This window comes from Arvicanthis niloticus, chromosome 4 (genome assembly GCF_011762505.2).
Source record: "Arvicanthis niloticus isolate mArvNil1 chromosome 4, mArvNil1.pat.X, whole genome shotgun sequence".
NCBI classification, from domain to species: Eukaryota; Metazoa; Chordata; class Mammalia; order Rodentia; family Muridae; genus Arvicanthis; species Arvicanthis niloticus.
Window position 1 is genome coordinate 16,064,455 of NC_047661.1, and position 22,330 is coordinate 16,086,784.

The 22,330-nt window shown below is 39.7% G+C and overlaps 1 protein-coding gene across 7 annotated transcripts in view; it reads left to right on the top strand.

Moving 5' to 3' along the window:
- Positions 1 to 22,330, top strand: part of Mecom (MDS1 and EVI1 complex locus) — a 543,989-nt gene that overhangs the window by 258,670 nt on the left and 262,989 nt on the right. For all 7 annotated transcript variants that reach the window (XM_076932227.1, XM_034500590.2, XM_076932229.1 and 4 more), the window contains exon 2: positions 10,135 to 10,478. In XM_076932227.1, coding sequence (XP_076788342.1) covers positions 10,135 to 10,478 — 344 coding nt within the window. The remainder of the gene's footprint in view (positions 1 to 10,134; positions 10,479 to 22,330) is intronic.

The following is a 22,330-nucleotide window of genomic DNA, read 5'->3' on the forward strand; positions in this document are numbered from 1 at the left end:
AACTATAGTAATTTATGCAGAAGAGGCCCTGGATGCCTTTCATAAGAAGTCAGTTGTCTTTAGGAGACACTGCCTGGTGCCCATCAACTGTCTTAGACTGTGTGACTCAACAAGGCAGGAAGGATACTGTACAGACCACCTAATGCTACTAGTTATTACACATGTTGATAATGACAATTCCCAGACTCCAGGCACAGTTTGGTAGTCTATGAAGTTGTCATATTATATCATGCCCTTAAATACCTAGCTTGTGTTACCACTTAACAATGTTGAAATTACTCTTTCTCCAATCATAAGTGTGGCTGGTAAATATATATATATATATATATATATATATATATATATATATATATATATATATATATATATATATATGCATGTACATGTTCACAAACACATCTGTTCACATTTTTCTGAAATTAAACAAAACCCAACGTTTTCCTTTATGTTTTCAGTCACATTCCATCCCCACAATTTTGAATGATTTTGCATTTCATGTGATTGTGATGTTGGGAACCTTAGTCTGGAGCCCTTTAGAAGGTAGAATGGGCCAGCAGATCGTACTCATTGGCAACATCTAGACTTTTTTTTTTTTTTTTTTTTTTTCTTTTTTCAGCAAAGATACAGCATTTACAATGGAACAGAGTTTGAGCTGAAATTAGCTGACTGGAGGGAACTTCCTCATCATGTTACCTCGGGACATAAATCACTGTTGTCCTTTTATTAACAAACCTGTGACGACAAGGGTCACTTCTCATTAAACAAACAAACAAACAAACAAACAAAAACCAAACTACCCGAAGTTTGAGAGTCTAAGGAAATTTCGTTCTTTGAGATACTCTCTGCTTCCTTTCCAGCTGACTGGGACTCTGTGAATGTTTAATTGCCCACTTGCATTCCTCTTTCTCAGCAAGCCACAACTCCCTCTTCTGCCAGACATGCATAATTATTTTCTTTTCTTTATGCAGGACTCCTGGCTGGAAGAAAGTTCTTCTGTTTTGTAGCAGTAGGGAAGGTCTCCACCAGTTCTATTGTGAAATGGACCTGAGCTCAGACAAGTTCCTTACTCATATCTCTGGCTTATGCATAAAATGAGGGCTCTCAAATTCCTTTACTTCTGGATCTCCATCTTCCCAAAAGGCTTTGCCTCTCTTCTTCCGGGAACAGTTTGACTTTCTTCTCTCAGTATATACTATTCTTTAATGTCCTTGCTAGGGAAGGCATGACTGGACTTTTCCTCTTCAGTTTTTAGCTCCCCTTCCGAGACAAGGAGGTACGTCTGGCAAGAGCCACCATGCCACACTCAGATAACCCTCATAAAGAGACTGCAGCTCTCAGGTCCCAAGCAGAACCCAGTAAAGCACATCCGTGGTCAAAGAGACCAGTTGCTCCTCCATCAGTAGAGGGGCATTAATGCTTCAGCATGTCTCCGTCACCTTTAAACACTCTTCGTAAGGAAGCAAATCAGATCACTTCTTAGCTTGCTTTCCTCTGAAACCACCATCAACAACATAAACAAATTAACCATAGTGAACCACAAGTTCTGCCCACACAGAAACCACAGCCCTCACCAGAGGGCAGTGTACTTAATGTGAGAATAACAGCCCAGCTTTATAAGCCTCCACTGGGAATAAATTCCAGTGGCACTGCTTAGAGCAGAGCTGGGAAGCAGAGCATACTCTCAACCAGGTTACAGGTTGTGGGAGATCCAATCGAGTCTCAAAGTGTCTTTCCAGGAAATATATTTTCTAAGCTTTTGGCATGCCCAGTTGGGCCATTCCCCAGTTTTCATTATGGGGATCTGCTATGGCTTAAGTGGAACGGACCTGGACATAAACTGGCCCAACTCTCTAGCTCTTCCTCTTGGGTGGCTCCAGAATTCCGAGGTGTTACGAGGTGGAAAGTTCTATGCAGCAACTGCCTTCTTCACTGCTGCTTTCCCAGGCTTTATGATCCTCCATCTTGACCCCTGGGGAGTTGTGAAATAGTCTCTATACCTTCCTCATGCTGATATACTTCCTTTCTTGACAATGGCTAGTCCTTAACCATCGAGTCCAGCCCTAAACCAATGTGTTCCGTCATCAGTAAATTCCTGCCTGTGATAGTGTTTTCTTAAATACCTGTTTAAACAGTGATTTAGATAAGAGTGTCCCATTTGTGTGCAGCAGGAAATGCCTGCCTTCTTTTAGATACGCTGGCAAATAATTGCTGTAGATAGGGCCTGAATGCTGAAGGGCTGTACTCTGCTCATTGCAGACGCCTGAGAAGTAATCTGCCAGTAAGCTGGGATGTAAATATGGGGCATTTCTATTTTACTTTAAATGGATCTGAAGCAAAGTCACTTTGGGGATATAAAAGGCTTATGAAAAAAGCCAGTAGGTCAGAGGTTGCCAAAAATCTCTTAAAAATTTGTATTGCTAAAAGAGAGTTCAGGCAAATGCTGTATTGTGAAAGTAACACTGACTGGCATGTAAAGAGTCTGGTCCTCCCAGGTCTTCCAGTATGAATTTGTGACTAAGTTCCCCACAACAGTATATACTAAACATTAACCAGGTCAGGTCATGCTTTCCCTCCTGGCCTTACCCACAGAACGTTAGTGTCTTTATTTTGTTTTCCTGGATTCTGTAAATAGATGACAAAAGGCTTTACTCCTTGTACTTCAACTATGAATTTTCTAGCAATTTCTTTTCATCACCATTTGAGAGAAGGTTAGCACCATTTCTGAGGAGAAGCTTCTAGAAGCAGCTAAGCTCATCCCATAATAGCTTAGGAGCTACCTATTGAATTCTCAAACCATACTTTTCAGAGAAATGACTATGAAATTCCTAGGGTGGTGGAAAACTCCAGGTTTATGTGAAATTATATATATATATATATATATATTTTTTTTTTTCTTTGTAAGTCCTTTATTTTCAATACCTATAGCCCTCTTGGCCCTGTCTGTTGCTACTTCTCCCAACTCTCTCTCATTCTGGATCTTTCTGACAGCAGACTAATGAAGTACTTTTAGTGAATGCTGTGGGGTGGCAAGGCCCAGAGGGAAGAAATAGAATAGATCAGAACAAGGAGGTTGACTGAAACACTGAGAGTGCAAAGGACCTTGAAAGACCATTAAGAAAATTCCCCATGCCAAGCCATGTCTGCAGACTGTGTCACAAATAAACCATCAAGAGTCAGATGGTACAAACATGGATCAGAGTTGAAACATGAAGTGTTTCCCTTTCACCTTTTGCTGGGATCATGGTGTTCTGAGGACTGTTCATTGGTGACCTCTCTAAAACAGTGACCTCTAGGATAATGACAAAGACCTCTAAGACAACGACCTCTCTGGGAAAGAACTCGGTTTCTGAATCTGTGCTGCTAGATTCCTGTAGAATTCTTTATAGCATGTTTGTCAGCTCCATAGATATCTATTTTCCTCATTTTAATAGTTTCCTTTTCTCATTTCATTGGGAATGTTAAACTTCATTTTCCTGGGGACGTTTTCACAGAGTATTTCAATGTCCAGTTCGTTACTCGATTTGAGCATCTGGTGTTACTTGGGCTCCTCCCTTTCCCCACATGTTCAGTGGCTCTGTTGCTGGTGGAGAAGAGCTGGCCCCTGAGGTCCTTTGCTTTCTCATAAACATGCCTCTGTCACCACTCAGGAATTGTCCTGAGGAGGGAAGAAGAGCATGTCCTGTTTTAATTTGGAAAGGAAACTGAAGTCTTCCCCCTCCCTTCCCTGGCCACTGGTAAGCATGCACAGACCCAGAGACTCATGTCTATATGCTCACGTCCTCCCTGGAGGTCCCTGGTGGGGCCTGAGGTTTGGCCGAGTCTCCTCTCCTGATGCTGGGCACACATCATCTGCATTCAGCCACGTGTAATCCTTCCTGTCTGCCTGTGAGTTGGGCACACAGCACCGGCGCTTGGGCCCACCCTCTTCTTTAGTAGCAATTAACCTTTACTACAGAGCTTCCTTTGAAGTCTGCTCGTGTTTTTATTACAAAACTGCAACGAGAAACATAATGGGGGGAAATGTCTAAATTTCTGAGTTACCTAATCTGTTCAATTCCCTAGTCGGGCTCCTCTTGGCAGCTGTTTCATACAGCTATGATCTCAGCCAGTCTGCCTGAGATCTCAAATCATGTTTCTGTCTCGGCCTATTTTTAAGATTAGGGAGCTGCTCAGCACCACACACACACACACACACACACACACACACACACACACACCACTCATTGCTAGCAAGTGTACATGGATGTGCATATTGTGGGCAAGTTTATACAGCCAAGTCAACATGGTTTCATGGTTATAGCTAAAGCTGAGCTCTGTGCTTTAAACATTAACGTGGATACTGCATTAGTCGCTCAACACTTTCTATCAATGAACTGACTTTCGGAGCAGAGAGGAAAACATTTCCGCTACCGTCAGGAAGGACACCATGAAGTGATAAGCGTTTTGATGACCATTGAACACTATTAATGGGTGAAGCTCAGGCACTTGAATGGCATCTGCCCAGAAAATGTTCAGTTAAACTAAGCAGAGAAGCCAAAAGAAACAACTGGTGAGTTATATAAATCCCACAAAAAGAGAAAGCATCTCAGGCCAGCCTTGCAAATAAGGGCCAAAGAATTATGAGTGAAACGACATTTTTTTTTTCCTAGCCCGCCGTTCACAGGAGCTCAAATAAATGAAATCATTTTTCCTCTGCTTTTCACTGAGTAGTAAATCACTGGTAATCCAAGACTGGAAGAAAGGCAACCATGGAACTCAATGAAAATAAGGGAGAGTACCTTGCCCCTATCAGAATAGGTGAGGACTTTCTAAGAAAATGTAAAAGACACAAAGACAACATGAACTTAGTTCTACTGAAGATAAAAAGTCCTAGGACTGTATCCAGTAGAAAACTATAGAGAGAATGAGTAAGAGTTTATCCGAGGGCTAATTTGTCATTCATCAGACAGAGGTGAAGCCCATCTTAAAAAATGAGAGAAAGCTATGCATAATTTGTAATGGAAGAAGTATGAGCCACTGATACACTATTTGGTTTTAGTAATCGCTAAGGTATAGATTAAGGAAACAACTGATAGTTGTTTTCCTACTGATAAAAATGAAAAACAGCACATATTGGTACTTGTGAATATGGTTGGTAGTAGTATAAATTGATAAATGTATTTGGAAAAGAAACTGCCAATACTCACTAGCTTTTAATAGAGATCCTATCTAAGAAAATTGAAATGGAGAAATACAAATGTTTATATAGAGGGTATTTATTTTACTGGGATAAAAAAAAATCCTAAAAGCAACATGACTACTATAGACACATTTCACTTCCTATGAGTCCGTATAATGGTAGAACATATAGCAAGTGCATGTAAGTTTAGACAATAGGAAAAAAGAGAAAATTATTTACAATACACTACCAAATGAAAAGGCCGAACAACAGATTGTTTACACAGGAGACATACTTTTGATGAGCCAAACTTCTAGATGGATCTTTAAAGAAACTAAAAGGCAAATTGCGTATGTGAGAAAGTGAAGACTGGGTTTGAAAAGTTGCTAACTGTAAATGTTCTGTTTAGTGTCTTTTACTATCGGATTCTATATTTGAAGAATGAAAAATTATTTTTCACATCATTTCCCCCCCACTGGATTGCAGTGAGTGTAAATACACAGCAATGGACACTGTTATTATTGGCATTAAGTTTTCAATTTCCTCTTAGATTCTGATATCTTCTAAACCAAACTCTTCCAAACTGCAAACCTGGGTAATTATTCAGACAGCCACAGAAATAAGAATCTAACTGAAGTGTGGGCTGTTGCTCGATCTCTAGGGACATTAGATTGCTTAAGGTTTGAATTAAAGAGGCTCATTTCCAGTAGGATTTCCCAAGCCACTTGCCTCAGTATCCAACAATAAGCTCTTCTCCCTGTCCTTGCCGAGTTAATGTCACAACCGAAGGATCCACAAAGCAAATTACAGTTGGAGGCAGAGCAGCTCCAAGAAGTTACAAGGGTTATTTATCTTTATGGGCCCACTGATGTATGCCACATGCCCTACCTGATACTTTCCTATTGTAAATGTGCCCAATCTGTCAGAGCAATATTCAGGAAGTCTTTAATTGACTACTGCTATAGCTCAGGGAATAGATCTACCAATTTTCCACCAATAACAGAGGTTTAATGGAGATGGAATAATGGGGTTGTTTTTCATTTAGATGGAGTGTCTCAGCAGCTCTTTTGGAGAGTTATTGAGTAATGTACACAGAGGTGTCAGTTTATTCTCTCTTATGCAAATATTCAATATGGTGTGATAAACCACATCCATGCTGAAAAGTTTATAAATGCTAGATTGTGTTGAATATGACTGTATGGTTTGATAGGGAAAAGTCAGTAGTTTTCTGTTTCCATTCTTGTCACCCCAGCTCTTTTTATATTTCATTCAGATGATACTAGCTGGATGGTGGCTTAAGACAAATTGCCTGGGCTTTTTGTGTTGAAACCTGTGTGTGGATGACTAGAACTGGATCTTTTACCTGTACTTGCTTGATTGCTTAAGTTGTTCTATGGGGCTTAATTAGAATATTATTTTTTCATTTTTAGCAGGATTGCATTTTGTCTTTAAATTCAAATTCTTCTGAGCAACAGGCAGGGCACACATATCTTGATGGAGCTGGGTTCTCAGCATACTTATTTAGACTCCGGACTGGGAGAGTTCGCAGTGACAAGAAGCCCATAGGACTCATTGTGACAGTGGGAGGGCTCATTTGTCAATTGTCTCAATCTTTTTCTAAGATTTGAGATCCCTTTGTTGGACCTGATACCGTGACTTGCTTAACTCATGAGAAAAATAGAGAAAATTTTACTGGCCTTTCAGAAAGAATTACTGGAAGAATATTGTTCTATTTATTTAGATGCCTTTTATTTTCTATTTCTTATAAATTCCATGATGTAATTCAATTTATAGTATTTCTCAAAAAAATTTCTGACAATAAGCAGTGACTCCCTTTGAGGATGTATTTTGTGACATTCTATTTACGTTGGTTGAATGCTACAATTCTAGAAAGATGCCATTGATTTTAATTTGTTTGTTTGCTTGTTTGTTTGTTTTTGGAGACATGGTGACACTCTAAAGCCTAAGTCTGTCTCAAACTACTAAGCTTACAAAGTCTTCCTGCTTCTAGTCTTCCAAAGAGCTCACACCATAGGAGTGTTACCATGTTTGCCTTGAAAATGGTTTCTATATGTTTACCCTGCATCCAAACTGTTCATGAATATTTTGATGAAATATAAAATCAGTTGGAATTTTCAGGTACATTTTAGGTGTTATTAAAAATAATTATTTTGCTACTAGATATGAATGAAAAGTCTGATAATCTACTGTGCTCCACCATTTTTTTTTCTTAAAGGTAGTTGTCAGGATCAAAATAATTTACAATTTTCAGTGGGATGATGTTGGTTTGGTATAATGATTCAATAAAATTATATGCACATTTAATTATCTACTTAACAAGTATTCACTAATACTTGCTGTGTGCAGACCACTTGGAGAATTCCCATGAAGTAGGAATTCTTCACCTAACTTGTCAAGGGTTTATTTCCTTGGAGATAAAACATTAAGTCCTAAGCAGCAATGCATGTAATTTGATTGCAGAATAGAGAGGTAAAACTCTGTAAGCTTAAAGAGGAAGGAGATGTTGTGTTGACTGAGATGAGAATGAGACAGGTTGGATCCTGAATTGGAACTTCACCTGGAAGGAAGATTGGGAATTAGTTAGACTAGAGGTTAAAGACGGAGAGCCAGGGTAGAACTGCTTGCCAAGTTTAGGAGGCAAAGAGGAGTGTGCAGCTTAAGCAATCCTGTTGAGGAGTATTGAAAATAAGAGGGAATGACTTCAAAAAGAGAGAGCTTTTTTCAAGCCAAAACATTTCTACTTTAGCTTGAGAGACCGGGAGCCATTGCATCTGTCGAGCAGGAAGGAGGATGTGCCTGGAAGATGAATCTGGTATTTAGGTTTCAAGTCAAGAGAATGGTGGTCTGGAGACCAATGAAGAGCATGCACTGCTAGAAATTTTAGATGCTAAATGTGAATTGAAAGAATCGGATTAAAGTAATGAATTTTGTGGAAGAATAGATTATAGGAAAAGGAGAGCAAATCTCCATGTTACTTTAAAGCATCTAACGTGGATAGTTAGAGAAAATGTAATATTCCTAATTGAACTGAGGAAATGAACAAGGTACCTGACTGGAGGGTAGGTGACAATAGCCACAATTTTGGGCATGCTGAACTTGCATAGTAATGAAACTGAATGCTGAGAACTAGATACCCAGTGCAAGCTTGCAGCTTGTAGTTCTGTCACATGCTAGTTCAAATGACATACTTTCAATGTTTGAATCACAATCCATACCTTCATTAAATACAGCTTTCCATGGCTATTACTTTTTTATTTTGTGTTATTTTATGTAACTGTAAGAAGCAGGATCTAGTACTCACTGGACAGTTAGTTACTCATGAGTGGTGGTGTAAATTTCTATAACAAGTAAGGGAAGAAATTGGGGGTAGAATGTGAGTCTTCTACCTTGAAGCCCAATAACCCATCTTAGAAGGCTTTAATAAAACATACAGATGTAGGTTTGGTAGGAGACTAAAGGTTACTAATCTGAGACTGGACTTCTTCCATATCATGAATAACTCATGCTTACCCAGGCTGTATCAGAAATGCTATGGCAACAATCATAAGCCATCCAGTTTACCTTCTGGTGGTTCTGACCAGAATCAGCCTCTTTATCATCCTAACCCGCCTTCCTTAATCTGTCCTTGAGGTTCTTATGAATCAAGCCAGTGTGGGATAACTTCCAGTTCATAACTATAATAGAGAGAAACACATGCCTATTGCTTAAAGACAAAGGAAATTCCCTCCAGTTGATAGGAAATCCTACCCACCCATTATTCTTTCTATTTCTTTACCTAGCCTCTACAGTCCCCCATATACATTTCATGAAGACCTCAAGGTCTCATGGTACACTCAGGGACTTTGGGTATGGGTTTGTACTATTTTGAGAAATCTTTAAAGCCATTGAAAACAAGGCCTTTGTTTTTTTCAAATTCTTCCAACCTCCCCAGGATTTGGAGAGTCACTTGACTCTCTTTGTTTCTAGCCTTAAGATTTTTTTTCTCTTTTTGGTACACTTGGGGTATCCTCTTATCTCTTTCCCTCTGGAAATTTGTTAACTTTTGATTTATGTGTGTGGATGTTTGCCTGCATGCATGTATGTGTACCATGTGCTTGCTTGGTGTCTATGGAGGCCAGAAGAGGGTGTCAGATTTCCTGGAGCTGAAGTTGTAAGTGGTTACAATAGATTGATGTATAGGTTCTGGGGAGAAAAATAAATCCTCATCTTCTGCAAAAGCAGCAAGTACTCCTAGCCCATTAAGCAGCCTGTCCAGCCCCCAAGTCTACCTAATGAAAAGAATGGTTTTAACTTGTAGTACTTTTGAGTTTATGCAGAATAAGCTACTGAAGCAAGAAATACCAAGGGTTTGGTTATTAGTTTGAAATAGGAAGGAAAAAAATTAAAACAAAACACCAACAGAGGAAGAACAAATACAATATTTCTAATCTAATATTTCTATCAATATAACTAATATTTCTAATAAAACTAATACTTCTATCAATATCCAGCTGCACAAATTTAAGCCTTGTTATACATGGCAACCTCTGGAGTCCTTGGTGGCCTGTTGCATTTATTTTAGGGTTCCACAAGTTGATTGATCTGCCTTTCTGCTATGCTATGTATAGTTCTCTTAGGTCTCAATCTGGAATGTTTTGAGGATTGCCTACTTCTTATGTTTATTTTATTCAGAATGATAAATAAGCTGCCGGATACTTTGCATGTGGGTGATGGGTGAGGACCATACAGGTATTAACAGTTGAGGATAAACATACCGGGTTTATTACTTTATCCTAGATAAACTAGAAGCCATAGCCTATACCCCCTGTGAATAATAGAGATTTTTAATGGGACACATTTTAACAATGATCTTCTCTGTTTAGCTTGCAATGAACAACTCACTATGGTTACTACCCCTGTGGAATTTTGTCTTGGTTTATTAAGTAGAAATTCATAAAGTTCTTATTTATTTTCAGGTAATGAGTGTGCTTATGGCAACTACCCTGAAATACCTTTGGAAGAGATGCCAGATGCTGATGCAGATGGGATAGCCAATGCTTCCTCCCTCCACATTCAAGAGCCATGCTCTCCAGCGACATCCAGTGAGTCATTTACTCCTAAGGAGGGCTCACCATACAAAGCCCCCATCTACATCCCTGATGACATTCCCATTCCTGATGAATTTGAGCTTCGCGAGTCAACTATGCCTGGAGCAGGACTTGGAATATGGACCAAAAGGAAGATTGAAATAGGCGAGAAGTTTGGGCCATACATGGGAGAGCAGAGATCAGACCTGAAAGATTCCAGCTGTGGATGGGAGGTAAGAATGTTGTTTGAGTTAGAACACATATACGCTCAGGTCTGTAAAGAAGAGATTAATTACACAGGTGGCCGTGAGGATATCTCATATCTTCAAGCTGATGTTTGAGGACCAACTCCTCCCTTACAATCTCACTGTTTGGTAAAGCAATGTGTTACTTAAAGGAATAGCATGATAAAAGGGATTCTGGCTGAAGAATGATCAGAAAAGCATATCACTCTAGAAACATGAAAGGAAGAAGAATCAGTAAATTATCAATGGGTATGTGAATTTGAAAAAGTTTTAAGGCATCTTAGACTTCATTAAGGCATCTTAAACTTAATTCTAAGTTATCATTCAGAATATTACATGTGACTGTCTTAAGTAGCACATGGAGTTAGCAGACAAACTTACTCATATTATATGTATGCTATATGTTATTTTTTATGAGGCATGGAAGTCTGGAGGAATTGGAGAAAAGCATATGATTTTTTTGGTAGCATTCATAGCTATAGGTCAATTTGGTTTTACCTCTACCTTCCTCTTATATATTTTTATCTCTTTTTATCAAAAGAAAGCCATTTATTTATTCATTTTCTTTATTCTGCATGCTTTTTGAAAGTGTGCACAGTAGTCATCGCAGAAATCTGTGATGATTCTCTGTATATTTACATTGATTTAATGACTAAGATATTAAATATTATATTCATATAATAAATGACATGTTGAAATAAGAGCACCAAGTGATTATAAAATTAGTCACTAGTTTCAGGAATGCATTGCATAGAACCCAACAGTTGGCGGCATTTAATAACAATATCTAGTTTAATTTTATTTCTATAAGAACAGGTAATACGCAGTTTTAAGTTTATCACTTTCTTCACCCTTTTGTACCAACACAGTAGGTACATACACACTTTACATTAATTTTGTCTTTATTTTCATTGCTTGAAACGGAGTTTTATTTAATTGACCACATCAGCCTGGAACTCTCACTCCTGACTCACCCTTCCAGTGTGTGCTGAGATTATAGGCATTTGTTATCAAGTCTGGCTACTTCTATAGTTTGAAAAATGTTGTGACTAAATCATAACATCATAATTTCTGGAAAATCTGGTCTACAGCAGAAAAGCTATGGGCAACCTCTGCATAGGTCAAGAGCAGTTATGGAGATGTGAGAAAGTGTTCCCTTTCTCAATACTTCAGCTGGATGGAAACATTTTGCTATGTTCTCTAAATATTTATGATCATTAATAGACTATCTACTTAGCTTTAAGTACAAATGAATATGCAGTACCTGTAGCATGTAATTTCATGTTTTTGTCCCCTTGTTTTCAATGTGTCCCCTTGTAAAATGTATTCAACATTCTATAACGAAAACAGTCTCATTCAAAATCTGAAATACCAAAGATTAAATTCTTGATTGAAGATGATTGCAAATGAGCAGGCCTTCTGTAGTTTTCTTCCTGGACACATCCTTGGGACGGGTGTGGATTAATAAAAGGTGTTTTAGAAGCATGTGTCTATAGAGATTTTTAAAAATCATCATAGCATTAATGGGTATGTGAGTTTGAAAAAGTTTTAAGGCAAATGTACATGAATTTTACGTCATTATTGTTCACCTTAAAATAATGGCGACAGTCTAGCAATAAGTAACTCATTAGACTTTCATTACAAAATCTTTTGCAACATAGCTCATGGCCTTCTGTTTGAAGATCAGGCACCCCATTTCTGGCTTTAAAGAATTCAGCTGATGGCCAGTTAGTTATATAGTATTCTTTATCATTTTAATGTTTACCTGCTTGAATTTTTTGTATATTTCTCTCTCTCTCTCTCTCTCTCTCTCTCTCTCTCTCTCTCTCTGTCTCTCTCTTTCTCTCTCTCTCTCTCATTCTCTTTTTCTCTTTCTCCCCACCATGTTCACATACACGCACACATGTGTGCACCTCTGAGTGCCAGCATACACATACGGAAGTCAGAGGACAAGCAGCTTGTGGGTATTAGTCCTTTCCTTTAACCATGTGGTTTCTGGTGATCAAACTCAGGTTTGCAAGCTTGGGAGCAAGCTCCTTTACCTGTTGAGCCATCTTGTTGGCCCCTCCCACAATTTTAAGGGTGTAAGTTGTGTACTTTATAGATCCAAGGAACACGGCTAGTGAGAAGGCTCTTTGTGGCTTTGGCAAACTTTATTCTTGGTAGCGTAGCTAAGTTCTTGACACTACCCAGTTAATACAAAATCCATTTGCTGCCAACAAGGGTACTTTCACACGGCTCTCTGTCCATTCCTGCATGCTCACTTTGAATTGTCCTGATGTCATATATGTTTTTAATTGTCCTTCATTCGCCTCTTATCTGATTAGACTGATAATTATGTTCTAACTACCATGGCATCTGAGGCTGCTGTACTTTTTTTTTTTTTTTTTTTTTAATGATGCATACAAAGAAACCATTTAAAAAGAAAGCAAATCTCTTAGATATCCTTAAAGTAAATATGAATGAGGAAATTCAGATTTGGCAAATGACCCTTGAGTGCCTACTATGTGTCAGATCCTGCATTACCGATTTCCTTTGCAGCCAGTTGTTCTAATGGAGTAACTCAGTGCTGTCTGGACTTCTGTTACTCTCCTCCCAGCTGCTCTCCTTGTACACTTCTCCTTTCAATAAATTGCATTTCCATCTACCCAGTTGTTCAGAATGTTTCTTGCCTGTACTTACTTCCACACCAGCCACAACCCTTTGTGGTTTCCATTCCCACAACACTCTGCTCTTCATGTACACTGTTCTCCATCTCAGAGACACTGTTGGGCGTCTCCTTTCTCATCCTTAGAGAGTATTTATTTATTCTTTGAGTGTCCTTCCTGCACAGAATCATCTACAAAGTCCTAATCATAACCTAGTGTTGCTTAAGTTTTGTTCCATGGGCAGCAGTGAAACCATTTACTGAGAAGCTTGCAATATTCTGTGGTGTGCTGGCTTGCCTATCGGTTTGCTTAGAGATTTTAAAGCTACACTCTTCCTGGTGCAGCCTTGATGGTATTCCACAAAGTTGGGCAGCGTTGCCAGTGTTCAGCATATTTCTTACTTTTTGTTTTAATAAGTAGACTTCACTAGACAGCTCAGGCTGCCTAGACTCAGGGGCTAAGCAACATACATTCATTTTATCACTGCTCTAGAGACTAGGAGCCAGACTAAAATTTCAGTTGGTTCTGGCTCTGTTGAAGGCGACCTGTTATTTCAGGGCCTACTCATACCAAGATATGTGCTTGGACAGTGAGCTACAGCTCTAAACCTTAAGTCATTTTGTTTACACATTACATATATCATCCCAAATATGGTACTTTGGAAAAAAAATCTATAAGTTTATATTTCAGGGGAATAGTATTTTTGAAGACATAATTATAAGCTCAATGTATATAGTTAGGTAAAATAACCCAGTTATAATGTAATAGATATTATTTCTCCCCAAAGGAGTGTTGATTTAATAAAGAAGAACCTGTATAGTGTTACAGTCTGACTGTGACTGACACAGCCTGAGGTGTGTCAACTACTACATGGGGTTAAATCCTCTAGTGTGAATTAGGAGCTTAGCATTGGCTGTCGAGGAACACACAGGTTAAGCACAGACACACCATTGGTTAGGATATAGACCACAGAAGCACCACTGGGTAGGATAGACCACAGGAATGCCATTGGTTAGGACATAGGCCAGCGCTGGATCATTACTGGGCAGAGGCCAGTCACTATCTCTGAGTTTTGGAAGTCATTTCCTTTGTTCCCTCTTCTTGTTCCCTAGCCTCTCAAAATTCTTGTCTCTAGAATACTCAAAATTACATGGCTGTGGCCTTATTTGAGAAGGAAGCACTGTTTCCTAATTCACAATGAAAACAAGGAGTCAGGGCAGGTTTCTAAACTTACTTTTAAGGACATAAGTATTTGAATGCTGTAGTTTAATTTTGTTTTCTAGCAGTTTGAGGTAGTTTGTTGAAAAAACTAAAGGTTAGCCTTTTTGTTTATGTGATCATTTAGCACATTTTTTAAACCTTTATTATCACTGGCTGTCATAAAACTCTGCAAGTGTATGTGTGTCCATTAATGAGGTACCTACTCTGTGCCAAATCCCTTATTATGTTCATCTTGCCCAGAACTACTCCAAAGTTGTTTGATCTGTTAATATCCCAGGTATATGCTTTGCTTTTATTTTTTTTCTTCTCAGACATACATAAAATTGTACACACACTGAGAAAAATAATGATGCATGTAGATAGTAAATTTCTCCTTTGTCCTATTAAATAGATGAGACAGAACAGTGGAAAGGGATTATGTTCGAATTGGAAATTCGTCATCTGTCTTTGATTCAGTGCTATGAAAATACATTATATTCCAGACTGTAATCCAAAATGCAATAGTGCATTGAGGTATGCCTCCCTGTCTTGTAAAAGCAAGCAGTCTTCATGGTCAGAAGTTTGGTTTAAGGTTAGGCAATGGTATCATTTGAGATTTTGAAACATGAAATCTCTATGTTCACTTAATATGAATAGGCTTTAACACCACTACCAATATTACATTTTAGTGATGCCTAACATCTACATCAGGGTTATAAAAACAAGTTGTATACCCTTTGAGGCCACAATTCCAAGAAGATTTTTGTCTACTTTTGAAGTTGCTTCTCCTATGTGAGGAAGACAACTCATCTATATATATGAGCATCTTTAATGGATGTCACAGTAGTGACACTAGTAAGTACACTAAGGAAAAAACGTAATGCAATCTAACCACAAATAATAGCATATACCACAAAGTACCTATTCAAAGATGGTCACTACTGTGGCCTTTAACTTCATGAGGAATTAATGTCTCTCAGGAATGTTTTCATGTATTCCTAGGGACAATACAAACTGGCTCACACACACAATTGGATGCATCTTCTACTCTTGAGGGTCAGAACTCAGATCCCCACACGTTCCCTCACTCAGAGATGCTATGACATTGCTCAGCATGTGTCATAACAGATTTCTGATCAGGCCTGTCCAATCAGTCAAATGCTGCTGAAGACACAGAGAGTAAGTTTGCTGAGCCTCTTAATTGGGTCATGGGAGGTCAGGTGCAGGAAGTCACCACTATTTATATAGGTATGAACACCCGCAGACTAATGTGCATACCTTGTTTCTTTTAAGAGTTTATCAGAGGCCAGACTGACACTCAGGATGTAGAGGCAAGTGAGATCTCTGTGTGTTTGAGCTCAGCCTGGTCTATGGAGAGGTTGACATAATAAAGCCTTGTCTCAACCAACAGACAAACAGCAACAACAACTGTCTCTGTGAAGTCTACATATATCTATTGGTTGGATAATAACTATAAAATTCATGGTCCCCAAGACTTTTATATTCTTCTAAAATTAATATTTTCCATTATAAGGTTTTCTTTCTAGATCTACTTTGTATTAATTTATGTGTGTGCATTGCCTGCGTGTATACCTGTGGGTCATGTGTGTGCCTAGTGCCCAAGGAGGTTGGAAGAGGTCATCAGGTTCCCTGGAATTAGAGTTCAGGATGGTTGTGAACCACTATGTGTGTGCTGGGAACCAAACTTAAAAAGTTCTTTGCAAGAAGAAGTGCTCTTCACTCTTCCACACTAGACATCTTTCTAGTACCCACTACTTTTCAAAAACATCAAAAATAATCAGAAGTGAAATATTCTGCTCACGTGTTTCTTTCATCCTTTTCCTACTCTCTCAATACCTAAGACCAGTGGGCGAGGCTTTCAAAGAGTCTCTCCTTACAGAGTTCTCTCAGTCTCTTTCCTCATGATCCAGGAATCCATCTTGTTCCTGTGGCCTTTTGAAATGATGTACACAGTGGATGGAGAAAGGCTGAGCAGTTACGAGTACTTGTTGATCTTGTAGAGAACCCAAGTTTAGTTCCTAGCACCCAAGTTTAGTTCCTAGTACCCACTGTGGGTAGCTCACAGCTGCCTTTAACACTAGCACCAGGGGATCAAACATCTCTGGCCTCTGGGGACACTTTCTATACTCACATACAGACACACACAAGGTTAAAAAGTAAAGTAACTCTTAAAAACCACATAGATGAATTGGCCCAGTATGGCCTTCCCCTAGTCTCTGATTATGCAGTGTCTGGAACTGGCTGACCCACCTAGTAGCTAGATTTACATACAAGCGTATTCTTTCCAGTGACATGGTTAGGTTACATGTCTTGAAGCAGACACCTCTATTCTTGTCAAACTGACGCCGAGAGTCTTGCTTATATTGACACGAGCTGTATGCAGACATATCTATTACTGGTATAGTAGCACATGTCTCTCTCTCACCCACGGATGGTGGGCACTATTGGGAGAACGGTGTTCTTTTGACTGTTTACACTCTCTCCTGAGGTTTCCCAGGTCGTACGGCATAATATGGAAACCTCAAATGGTCAGCAGCCACAGGTCCACATGGTTTGCTTTTTCCTTTTTGTTGTTTAAAGTATTGTGGTGCTAAATCATCCCATGTGATCCCAGTGTAGGAAGTCCTCTCTGGTGCAGGCGCTGTCTACCCTGAGGAATGACCAATTCCTGATGCTCTCATGTTGACAGCCCGAATCCAGTTTTCCTGAAAGCCTCACCCAAGGCTGTTTACTCTTAGAATTAGAAAAGCCATCTCATGTGAGCATGAGGCATCTTTGGAGAGTAGGAGGTTCATTTGTATCAATCCAGCCTACAGGTGGAGAGATTACCCGCCTCTGCCATCAATGAATGGAATTGTTTTCCTTTAACGAGAACTGATAACTTTCTACTTAAAGAAATATGGAAGTCTCTCTATTGGCTTCTGAAAGGTTCTGCATCATCTTAGAGTTGTGTCTTTAGCAATACAGTTTTACCCTCTTGATGGAAACTCAACAGTAGGATCATAGATGGGAGGTTAGTCCTAGGTGGTACTCTCCATCTTTCTGGGGTCTCCTCAGGAAGGCACTGATCCTCCTACCTACCTGTTTAGTAGAGGATAAGATAAAGCTAGAGTTCACTCTAGGCCCCTCTAGCCTTCATGCTTGGGTAGAGGAGGTTAAATCAGTGAGGGCTGCTTGATAGACAAGATAGCTAGTGAATGGGAGAGAACACACTGTCAGGTCAAGTTGAATGAAGCCAGTTAACATTTTCCTGTCCTCCACTTTCACGAGCTCACGAAGCATCTTAGATTTCTCAGTGTTTCTTTCTCGTACACTCCTGCCCAACTTTTCCATTTAGAAATTTCTTATACTTATAGTTTGTTTTATATTGTTTCTCCGTCCAAGTGCACATTTCCTTGCTTAGGGTTTGGTGGCCAGGGAGACCACAGGTGATTTGCTTTCCAAGTGCTGACCCTCCCTGAATATGGACAGGCCCTGACAAGGGGCTAGTCAAGAATTTTACCCCAGATCACACCCACACAGGTGAATACTGGATAGCAAACCCAAAAGTTGACGTCATTATGCTTCCCCAGCCTAAAATACATCTAATTAAGTGGCATAGATGTTACAAAATGCCACAATGATGTGGGTTAGAGAAGTCCATGTCTTGAAAGATGGACGGCACATGAGGCTTTTGCTTGTGGCAAGCAAAAGGCTATTACACATGTATGAGTCAGAGAATCAGCTGACTGCCTTTCTATCTGCATCTTAACCTCGATGGGCTCACGTTTATTTTTAATTGTATTTGATGTAGAAATCTTACCCTCAGAGATAGGATCATAATAACACACAGCCATAAAGGACGAATGTATTGACAGTTAAAATCAGTTTTATAGCTCGTTGCCATTCACAGTGTCTTTCCACACCTCCAGCTTTAGCTGTCACTGATAACGTTCTTAGAATTACTAGCTCTTGAAGACCTGGTTCTTCCGCGGTTGTTACAAATACATGAAGCAAAGTTTTCCTGAGTTCCAGCAGCTACTCCTACATCCAGCACTTACTTAGCATTTGCGGTTCATCCAAGCCCTCGCTACTCTTCGCGTGTTAGCGAGGGATAAAAACTACCCCAAAAGAGATACTCAAAAGGAAAAAGAATTATCATTGTGTTTAATAAGAGAAATGACAAGCCATCATAATTCTTTCCATTAAGTAAATATGTTAGAAAAATTTATTATGAAATGACGCATTATGCAAGCCAGGAATCAAAGATGACATCCTTGCATTAAATACGATAGATGCCATTAAGGAAAACAGTCAATATGTCACTAAGCCACGGCCTGTAAAAATTAAATTGATTTGGTAAATGTAAGTAAGATAGATCTGTTTGCTTTCATCATCAATTTTGAGTGGGTGAACAGGTGATGTCACCAACCTGGGAGCGATAAAGATGCAGGACCATCTGGAAAGGCAGGTGATGGATGGGCAACTGCTTTTGGGTAGTGACAGTGCTGGGGTACTTTGTCACTTGGGATGCAGTACTTAATAACTTTTCAATACCATCATAATAAATTTTGCTGCCTTATTAATATAGAAATGGTGAGTTATGACCTCGATGGTGAGTGTAAATAACTGGAGATGCAGCCGTCAAAAGCTGATTGTTCCAGCATGTATCTTTAAGCAACACAGTTCACTCGTGATAATCAACCCATGTCTATACCGGTACAGTTTATTGCACTTGTCAAAGGAAAAAGTAGTATTATTCAAAATTATATGAAGTCGTAATAAACAAGTTGAATATATTATCAGACTTTTCCTGTAAGTTTTCAAACATGGGGCAGTAAATAATTTTTAATAATGTCTTTTCATGTAAAATAATGTCCATATGCTGTAATAACATCCTCGTTTAACTATTAACAAAACAGTCAACTTCTTTGTATGATTTCAAGGATATTTTTGTATATAGTTTTCAGTCGCAAGACCTCTGAGGCACAAAATCCTTCTGCATTAAAGGAGCGGAGACAGGAGCCTTAGAACATTTCATTAACACACTCCAAAGTTGCTGAGTACAGACCATGTCACACGTTTCTATTTTAATTGAACAGATGTACTTAAGAGAAAACCACAGCAAACAAAATAAAGACAAAATTATAAACATGTGTCAGCAAGCAGTGGGCAGGCAGGAGCCCCTTATGAGCATTTGTGTGTATTTTATGGAGAGCCATGGACTGCACTTCATAAGTTTACCACTGATGTTTCCAGTTTAATGAGGAGAAACCAAATATGTAGATAGGTGTAAGTTGAAGATGAATTATTGGATCAATCACTCAGCACCATCGAGGGTGTCTGCCATTGTTCAATGGGAAATAGCCAGGGCCAGGCAGCCATTGTCTGCACAGCAGGGTGCCCAGTGTGCAAGGGAATATGGAAAACTTCCTCCTTCCTGTCACTGAGATCTTTATATTATTTCTGGGCCAGGCTGTCTTTGAATTCTGACGTTGTCTTTCAGGCTGCAGCCTGCCAGCCTCTTAAACGAAATGCCTCTCCGCCATTTCTATTACTGCTGAAAAGACAGCCAGCAGTCTATTAACAGGCAATAAACCTCAGGAAACCCAGGCCTCATTTCTTGGGTCAGAGGTGAAAATTGCATACTAAATGAAACAAAGGTGCGCCTTGAGCGCTCTAGAAGCTGCACCAGAATGAGAACACGTGTTCTTAGCCAGAGTCTCCCACTTAAAGGGGAAGGAGTAATCATAACGGTGGCCCGTGGAGTTAAGTACTCAGTTGAGAGAAATTATATCAATCTGACAAATATAGCCTTCACAGGAGATAAAGTCTCTAATGATCTTAAATGCATATATTTATCATTTAATTCAACGACCCTGTTCCCTTGGGCTTTAGACCAACTACGTTTTTCCCTGAAGCTTGGGAACTTTTTACTAGCCTAGAGAATAATGGCCATTTGTCAGAAGTTCCAAAGTTGAACAACACAGTTGGAAGTAAAGAACAGGAGAGGGGGAAATAGCTAATGAGACCATTCTACCTCAGAGAATATTAATATGAAGTTTTATTGAAGTGCAAACTGCAGTTTTTTTTGTTTTGTTTTTTTTTTGTTTGTTTGTTTGTTTTTGTGGGCGAACAGTAGGCGGCACATGGGATAATGAAGAAATTTTAATCAAAGTAATTTTTATCACATTTTATTACCATGTATGTCAGCAGCACACACAGCATGTTAATATGTAAAAAGGGGGCTTCTAAATGGATAGGATTCATGCAAGGTGGATACGGAAAGGTCCAAAGGAGACACAGGAACGGGAGAAGTTCTAATATTTTGTCAGGCAAAGTAGGGAAACAGGAGTGCCCTAAGAATAAAGAGGCCCTTGTGGATGGTGGGCTTTTCCTCACTGCGTTCTAGGTCTCATGTGATGAAGCCTACAGTGATGCCCAGGAAGCACGGTGACTCTTGTGTCATCCTTTGTGAGGCTGTCAGGGCCTTTGTTCATGCTGTCAGTCAACTGTTCGGCACCCCTCACCCCATCCCACCCTCCCCTCAGGCAGACACATGGGTAATGGCAGTAGCTACTTGCAAATAGATTTCTGTAACACTGTATTATCCTGCAGGCCTTTGCTCCGGAGATCCCAGCCCCCATCTCCAACAATCTAGCCATTCATGTGGCATAGCTCCTTGCTCACGCCTTCACCGTGTGTCTAGTGGTTTGTGTTTCAGTGCCGTGTGTGACACAGTGGAACGAACACTGGGCTAGATGCCAGGAACCTGGAGTTTTTGTCCCAAGTCAGACTCGGGACCTTGGAAAAGTCATTTGACTTTCTTCTGTCTCAACCCCGTCCCTACCCCTGTGGAATATTCTCTAGGGTAACCGGTTTGGAGGTTTTATTTATAGTGAGGCCATGTTTGGGTCTTTGTGTTCTGGGAAGAATACAAATTCATTTCAAATTAAGTAAAAAATATGTGCCTGTCCTACAGTTTCTCTTGGTAAAACTACTGTAAACTTGTGGTTTTCAGACTTGAAATGAAAGCAACTTTGGTATGTGCATCCCTCCCTGAATCTTATGTTTTATCAGAGCAGTTGCTTGAAGACCTGACCTGTCTTTTGAATAGAAAGTTAGTGGGTTAGAGATACTATGCTTTTCCTAGCTCTCCTTGGAAAGGAGGTTTGTTCCTGGAGTAGGCCAAATTCAATGTCACCGGTGCACTGTTTACAAAGCAATATTCAAAGTTACCGTTTTGCCCTTTTAAATAGAACATAGATACAATGGGCTTGTTTAAAGAGTACAAAACAGCCAGAAAAGAGACAGTGTGAGGTTGAAAGGAATGGTTCTTCTGTTTAAACTCCTCTAGCTGGCTTCTGATGTAAGTGCTTAAGCATCTTTCTCCAGTTTACCTGTGACAAGAGGATGGAGTAACTATGGCAATGACCTCAGGGGTCAGATGTGAAGGTCAGGTTGAGAAGCTGCACACGGGGCCTCAAGCAGGGTGCAGGTCTGAGGTATGCATCCCCTGGCAAGCTGCTCCATGCCTTCATGATCACCTTTCCACTGGAGATGCTTACTACCTATATGAAAAGACTAGAAAATTAAATGTCCTGGGTTTGCAGAACTGTAACACTCCAGAGTTAAATAGTATGTACTTTCTGAATACTTTTACAAGTGACTTTCACGTGACCCAAATACTTCTAAGTAGACACCTTGATGAGGCTTAAATGGATCTTAAGTAGAGACTTTAGGAAGTGTCTCTTAACTATGAGAAGGGGGGGGGGATTTGTCTAATAAACCTGTGTTGCAGCAAGGTGGGGAGGGGGGGTGAGACTTAAGCATTTAGGCATCTGCAGCACAAGCTTGGGAGATAGCTCAGCAAATGAAGTCAGGCTCCAGAACCCAAGTTTAAAAAATACAGCAGAGCATAGTGGCCTAACCTTGTGATTCCAGATCTAGGGAAGCAAAGACAGGCACAGCCCCGGGACTCATTGTCCAGTC